General features: G+C 52.5%; 1 protein-coding gene across 1 annotated transcript in view; it reads left to right on the top strand.

Moving 5' to 3' along the window:
* Window positions 1-51: 51 nt before the first annotated feature.
* Window positions 52-7,024, top strand: part of CARM1 (coactivator-associated arginine methyltransferase 1) — a 41,433-nt gene continuing 34,460 nt past the window's right edge. The window contains exon 1 of the mRNA XM_010828346.1: window positions 52-521. Coding sequence (XP_010826648.1) covers window positions 386-521 — 136 coding nt within the window. The 5' untranslated portion in view covers window positions 52-385. The remainder of the gene's footprint in view (window positions 522-7,024) is intronic.

The following is a 7,024-nucleotide window of genomic DNA, read 5'->3' as shown; positions in this document are numbered from 1 at the left end:
CCCTTTCTTGATGCCGGGCTCCGAAGTAAGATGTAACACTGCCTCCTCCCTCGCCACGGTCCCCCGATCTTCCTTTTTGGGGATGTGAGAAACTGGTTACATTTTCAGAAGCTAGTTTCAAAACTGACATTTCGGTGTGGGGCGGGGGAGAAAGATCTCAAATGTGTTTGCCAAGACCCCGCGTCTTTGTAGTTCATCCTTTTTCTTTCTCTTCTTACTCCTATCTGTTCTCTCTTGTTCTTATCTGTTCTCTTCTCATTTCACATTTTGTTATTCTGTTACACTCAGCTTTGTCTCTCCCGGTTTCTTGCTCTGATGTTCTCCGTGTGTCACTGAGAAGGCTTTTCCTGGTGGTGGTTTGTGTGAGCGTTTTGCCACTTTGGGCATGGGGTTTTCCGAAGGGAAGTGTGTGGAGCAGTTGGTTCCCACACAGAATTCCTCACACCCAGCATCACACCTCTTTTTGCTCCGGCAGAGCTGGGTCTTCTTGGACCAGATGAGGGGAGAAAAGAGTATGCCAGGTGGGTATCGGTGCTCAAGACAGACACTTAAGCTCTGAAGGGCCCCCCAGATCATAAGCACTGCCATTCATTCTACATACATGAATGGGCACAGCACCAAGTAAGGCATCGTTTCTCAAACTAGGGTCCCAGGGCTGATCCTCAGAGGAGTTCCAGGGGAGTTGGTTTTTCTTTGGTAAATAAACTTCTTTTGATTTTAGGAAAGGCTTAGATTTATAGAATTACTAGGAAGATTTTACAGTGTTCTCATATACTCTCTTCACATCTTTCTCCAGGAGAGTTTTATTATTTAAATTTTTTAACGTGGTTTTTAATTTATTTTTGGCTGTGCTAGGTCTTCGTTGCTGCGTGGGCTTTTTCTCTCGTAGTGAGCGTGGGCTGTTCTCTAGTTGCGGTGCTCGACTTGTTGCAGAGCATGGGCTCTAGAGCACCTGGGCTTCGGTAGTTGCAGCACGTGGGCTCAATAGTTGTGGCTCTCAGGCTCTTAGAGCACAGGCTCAGTATTTTGTGATGCAGGGGCTTAGTTTCGAGGCATGCGGGATCTTCCTGAACCAGGGATCAAACCCATGTCTCCTGCATTGGCAGGCAGATTCTTAACCACTGAGCCACCAGGAAAGCCCCTCCAGGAGAGTTTTTACTTTCCTGTTTTTGTTTTGTGGATACACTTGGAATTGTTACTAGTTATAATAAAGGAACACTTCTGTTTGGGGTGGTCATTCATAACTGAAGTGATCTTCAAGAGGAGAGAGTCTGCATTTCTCACACCGAGAGTCTCAGTCTGGAATGACAAAAGTCTCAGGGATCTGAGATAATTCCTGTCCCCTTTATGCCCAAGTCACTCTGGCATGGAGTTGAGAGCATGGTCTGTGGTCTTGGCTGAGCCTGGTTGTATTGGTTTCCCAGGGCTGCTTAACAAACGGAGTGGCTTAAACCAATAGGAATGTATTCTCTCATAGCTCATGGGCAGAAGTCCAAAGGCAAGGTGCTGGCTGGGTCACACGCACTCCAGAGGCTCTAGAGGAGAATCCTTTCTTGCCTCTTCCAATGTCCAGTGGCTCCAGGCATTGTTTGGTTGGAGGCCACAGAAATCCAGTCTCTGCCTCCATCTCCACATGGCTGCTCCCCTGTGTCTCTGTGTCTTTCCCTCTAAGGTTGCCTGTCACTGGATTTAGGGGCTTCCCAGGTGTCTCAGTGATAAACAACTCGTCTGCCAATGCAGGAGACACAGGAGATGCCTGTTCAATCCGTGGGTTGGGAAGATCCCCTGGAGAAGGAAATGGGAACCCACTGCAGTATTCTTGCCTGAAAAATCCCATAAACTGAGGAGCCTGGCAGGCTACAGTCCATGGGGTGGCAAGAGTCAGACATGACTGAGCGACTGAACACGCACACATGAATCTGGAATCTAAATCCAGGATGATCTTCATTCAGTCGGTCGTGGGCGCTAAGTCATGTCTGACTCTTTCGACCCCATGGACTGTAGCCTGCTAGGCTCCTCTGTCTGTGGAATTTTCCAGGCAGGAATACTGGGGTGGGTTGCCATTTCCTCCTCCACAGGATCTTCCAACCCAGGGATCGGACCCGAGTCTCCTTCACTGGCAGGAGGGGACTTTACCACTGAGCTACCTGGGAAGGCCAGGATGATCTTAGATCCTTAATTATGTCTGTAAGGATCCCTTTTCCACGTGAAGTCATATGCACAGATTCTGGGGGTTAGGGCTTGGGCATATGTTTGAGGCCATCCACTGTGTGGGCTGGACTGGTGCCTGGCAGGTAGTTGGGGGCCTCTGTGCCTCGGTCTCCTGGGTGGCAGGATGGAGGTGATGACAGGGCTTGGTGGCACAGCATGTTTGCTCAGGGAACGAACTCCCATAACAGGCTGGCGAGGGCCTCGGAGTTGGCAGCCTCAGGGCGAGGCAGTGCTGCTTCCCAGTTGCTCTGAAGTCTGCTGGGGGAGTGCAGAGCCTCAGATGAGTGAGCAGGCTGGGCCTGCTGGGCGTGGACGGCTGGCCACGGTCCCCTGGGAAGAGGCAAAAGTGGTCTGGCCTCTGGGGGGACTTGGGGGCAAACTGCATTGTTGGCAGCCTCAGGCCTTCTCTTGGAATGAACTTCCGTCCCTGGACTCAGCATTTCCCATCCTGGACCCTTCTGGGACCCTTCTGGACCCTTCACCTGACCTGCTTTGGCCAGGTGAGAAGGCTTCAGGAACCCTGTTCTGCTCACCTGTCCCTCATGAGGCGGGGTCCTGTGAGCCACTGGTGATCGCCAGATACCTGACATTCAACTGTGTTTGAGGGGTCAGAGCGGGGCATGAGGGTTGGGGGGTGGGCCAAGACATCCACGTGAATCTCCCCGTGCCTCACATCTGGGAGGTGAGAGTCTTGAGCACGGAATCTGACTGGTGTGAATCACCGGCTACTCAGTCTTGAACTTGCCATTTCACCTATCGCGATACCTGTTTCCTTACCGATAGCAACAGGTACCTGCACACGACCTCAGTTTCCTCCACTGCAGAGAGAATAGTGCCACCGGGGGCCTGGGAATATGGGGGAAGTGGAGCAGGGAGTCCAGCCATAAAGGGTAGGTTGGTCCACAGATGTTATCACTGGTGATGCTATTGGTGTGGAATGGTGAAGAGCTGGCTTTTCTAGTAGAAAGTCCTGTATGCTGTGGGGCTGTCCAGCTGCCTCCCATCCCCAGCAGATGGGAGAAGGACCCCCCAGGGCTGCCACCTCTGTGTCAGGTGGCAAGGCTGGGAGATGGGCTCCCCTGATGGCTCAGTAGTAAAGAATTCATCTGCCAATGCAGGAGACACTCAGGTTCAACCCCTGGGTCAGGAAGATCCCCTGGAGGAGGAAATGGCAACTGACTCCAGTGTTCTTGCCTAGGAAATCCCATGGACAGAGGAGCCTGGAGGGCTACGGTCCATGGGGTCGCAAAGAGTTACACATGACTTCGCAGCTGAACACCAAGAGCAACCAGGACATACAGGAGGACATGTAGCTATATTCCTTGATGTTCACATCCTCCGTGTGGGAAAGAGGACAGTTGTGGAAGGCTCTGGCTCAGTCACCCTGCGGTGAATGGTGACCCTTCCCCACCCCACTCTCTTTTTTTGGTTTTGTGACATCTTAGTTCCACAACCAGGAATCGAACCCCTGCCCCTAGCAGTGAAAGCGCAGAGTCCTCCAACCGCTGGACCTCCAGGGAATTCCCTCCCCACCCCTTCTTGCCACTTGATGTCACCCTGGCTCACGTCCATGGCATTGGCTAAGTGGCAGCTCCCATAACTGGACCACTTTCCCCAGGCAGAGGTGCGTCTTCCTGGGCCTTGAGGAAGCTTTGGCACAGGCCCTGGCGTTCCTGGATGCAGGCTTCCCACGCCCAACTTGCCGGGAGGCAGCTCCTTGAGAAGCCCGTCGTGAGGTGGCTGAGGCCGTGAGCAGAACAGACTCAGTTCCTCAGGCCCGTGGTGGCCTTCCTGGAGATGACAGGGCTGCTTTTCTCTCGGTTCTCTGGCTCTCCCAGCCCCATTGGCTAGGAAGGGACATACAGCAGGGCTGTCTCTGATGGGCTAGATTTCAGTTTGTGGGGGGACCTGCCAGGGGCTGGAAACCCTAGAGAAAACCCCTCTGTGAAAACAAGCTGCAGGTTCCAGAATCAGGAACCCTGTGACTTCCTTCACGCGCGCTCCTGGTAGCCCCCACCCCCGACAGCTGGGGGCAGTTGGGGTGCTGAGATTGTGGAAAAGTGGTCCTGTGTGCAGCCTTTAGGACATGCAGTGTCCAGCCTGGGGGACAAAGGTAGTCACATCAGAAGGCATTTACATTTTCAGCGGTGCCTGCCGGTTGCTACTGACTGCCGTCACTTATTGAGCACTTTCTGTGTGCCAGGCATGGACAGACCCCCGTGCTTTAACTTTGGAGGCGCTGGGGAAAGGATGGTAGTATAAGGCAGGGCCTGTGGGCCAGTGGCCAGCTTTTTAAGCAGTCAGAGCTAAGGGAGGTTTGTACATTTTTGAAGTGTTGATTAAAAGGAGAAAACCCAAGGAAAAATATTTAACGAAGACCATAGAGTCCTGCCAAAACCTAAGATATTTACCTACCAGTCCTTCACAGGAAAAGCTTGCAGACCCCAGGGATAAGTGAATGAAACAGGCAGGAGGAGGGGTAACTTGGGAACTCAGCCCCAACCAGGGTCGGTAGATCTTGTGAAGCTTGCTGCTGCTGCTAAATCACTTCAGTCGTGTCCGACTCTGTGTGACCCCATAGATGGCAGCCCACCAGATTCCCCGTCCCTGGGATTCTCCAGGCAAGAACACTGGAGTGAGTTGCCATTTCCTTCTCCAATGCATGAAAGTGAAAAGTGAAAGGGAAGTCACTCAGTCGTGTCCTTGCGCAGCTTAAGAGAAGCCAAAAAGCCCTTCTCTGTGTAGGTCTGTTTGTTTTGATTGTAAAGTGTCCTGATTGATCAGGCCATATAGAGTGTGCTTTCTGGACCATGTGGGCCCATGTGGGCCAGTTAGCCTGACAGGTATGACCCTTCTGTGTGTTACCACTGGGCCTTAGAATAGTTCTGGGAGGTCAGGTACACACCTACCATACTGTTGTTGGAAGAGCAGGGCTGAAAGGGTTATCCTGGCTGGCAGACAGCAGAGCTGGCTGTTGGATGCTTTGCTCCCTGCAAAGTGGTTCAGGGGAACTGGGTGGTCAGGATTCAGTTTATCCATGCATTAACAGAGACCTAGAGTAGGGGTGGCTTAACCAAGCCGGCAGTTCATTTCTCGTGCTCTGGTCCTGAAGCTTTGGAAGCTGGAGACCAGGGCTGGTGTGGAAGTTCTGCTCGAGGAAGTCCTCAGACCCAGGTCCTTCTAGCTAACCCTGTTCCCACATTCCCAGGGTCGAGTCTTGTCATCATGACTCAGTGTTGCAGCAGGAGTCCAGCTATTACACCTGGTTTCCAGACAGCAGGATCAAGGAAGGGGCAAAGGGTTCCAAAAGCATTGCCAGGTGTCTGTTCGGGAAGGTTCCCAGAAGCTGGCCCTGGTTGCTTCTGCTTGCATCCCATTGGCTAGGATGCAGTCACATGGCCACTGCTAGCTGCAAGGGGGCCTGGGAAATGTAGTCTTTAGTTAGAGGGACCCTGTCCTCAGCTCATTTCCGGGTTTCTCTTTCAGTGGGAGAAAGGGAGAACAGGTACTGGGAGATAGTCACCTTGGCCATAGTAGGTAGGATGTGGATGTAGCCACCATAATTGGGCAGAATACTCCTGGTTTATGGAAAGATGCTCAATGAGGTGGGAACAGCAGCCTGGTGTGAGCAGAATGGAGGGACTAAAGATGGGTAACAAGGTTGGGCCCAGGTCACGTCTCCCAAATGACAGGGCCTTTTCCTATATGTGGTCAGGAGTGCCCTGCCATTTTTCACGGGGGCCTAACATGATAAGGATGGTATTTCTGAAAACTCTTCTGGCAGCAGGTAGCAAGGAGAGAAGCCGCAGAAGCTTGCAGGGAATGCAACAGAAATGTAATCACATGGTTTCAGTTTAGTCTGCCCCTGAAGCGCTTTAGAGGCCCAGAGTCCTGTTATGGTACAAAAGCTGAATTCCGCCCCTAGGGCAAAGGGCAGATAGTCAAGGCCATGACACTCGGCCAGGGGTCATGAGTTACCTAGCTAAAGGGTTTGCTCCACTCTGTGGTTAAAAGGAGATTCCTGATATTTTTAAAAATCGGGTGATTTCCCATCAAAATCTGGCTTGTACTTCTGAAAAATCAGTAGGGCTGCAACCCTGGGCCCTCACATCCCCAGGCTGAGTTGGATGGCAGTGCCGCCTTTAGAAGGGGCCTGTGCCCCACATGGCCAGCGCCCCTTCCCTGCTGGTGGCCACCCCATCACAGGCCCCACACCAGTAGCCATTTGCCTTCCCACTTGTAGTGTATTGTTTTTTTTGGGTGTCCATCAGGTATGGGAAAATGTCCTTAACCTTAGCCCTCGCCCTTCTTCAGCCCCCCACCCCTCCCTCTAGACAGCTGTTACCCCAGTTCAAGCTGACCTGGCTTCTAGTCCCGGGCCCTACCCACTGACTACCTCCCAAGCCCCGCCCCTCCCCTCCCTCACCTCTACCTGCACCTGTGCAGGCCCACAGGCCCTCATTGGCAATTTGGAAATATAAAAGGTCTGAAAACCTGACTTCCTGCTCATTTGGCAGCAAGGGCTAACCTGACCCAAACTCAGGCAAAACCCCAGCCCTAAGTTGCCACATGGGGCTTTTTATACTCTCTGGTATCCAGTTGAGAATGACTGTTCCCACTTAGGGCTTCCCAGGGGCACAGTAGTAAAGAATCCGCCTGCCAAGCAGGAGACACAGGTTCGATCACCAGGTAGGGAAGATCCCCTGGGGAAGGAAATCCCACTCCAATATTCTTGCCTGGAGAATCCCGTGAACAGAGAAGCCTGGCAGGCTATAGACCATGGGGTCGCAAAGAGTCAAGCACAACTGAGCAC

Source organism: Bison bison, unplaced genomic scaffold (genome assembly GCF_000754665.1).
Source record: "Bison bison bison isolate TAMUID 2011002044 unplaced genomic scaffold, Bison_UMD1.0 scf7180017864492, whole genome shotgun sequence".
Lineage (NCBI taxonomy): Eukaryota > Metazoa > Chordata > Mammalia > Artiodactyla > Bovidae > Bison > Bison bison.
The sequence above is the reverse complement of the archived record's forward strand: the minus strand, read 5'-3'. Positions and strand labels throughout refer to the sequence as shown.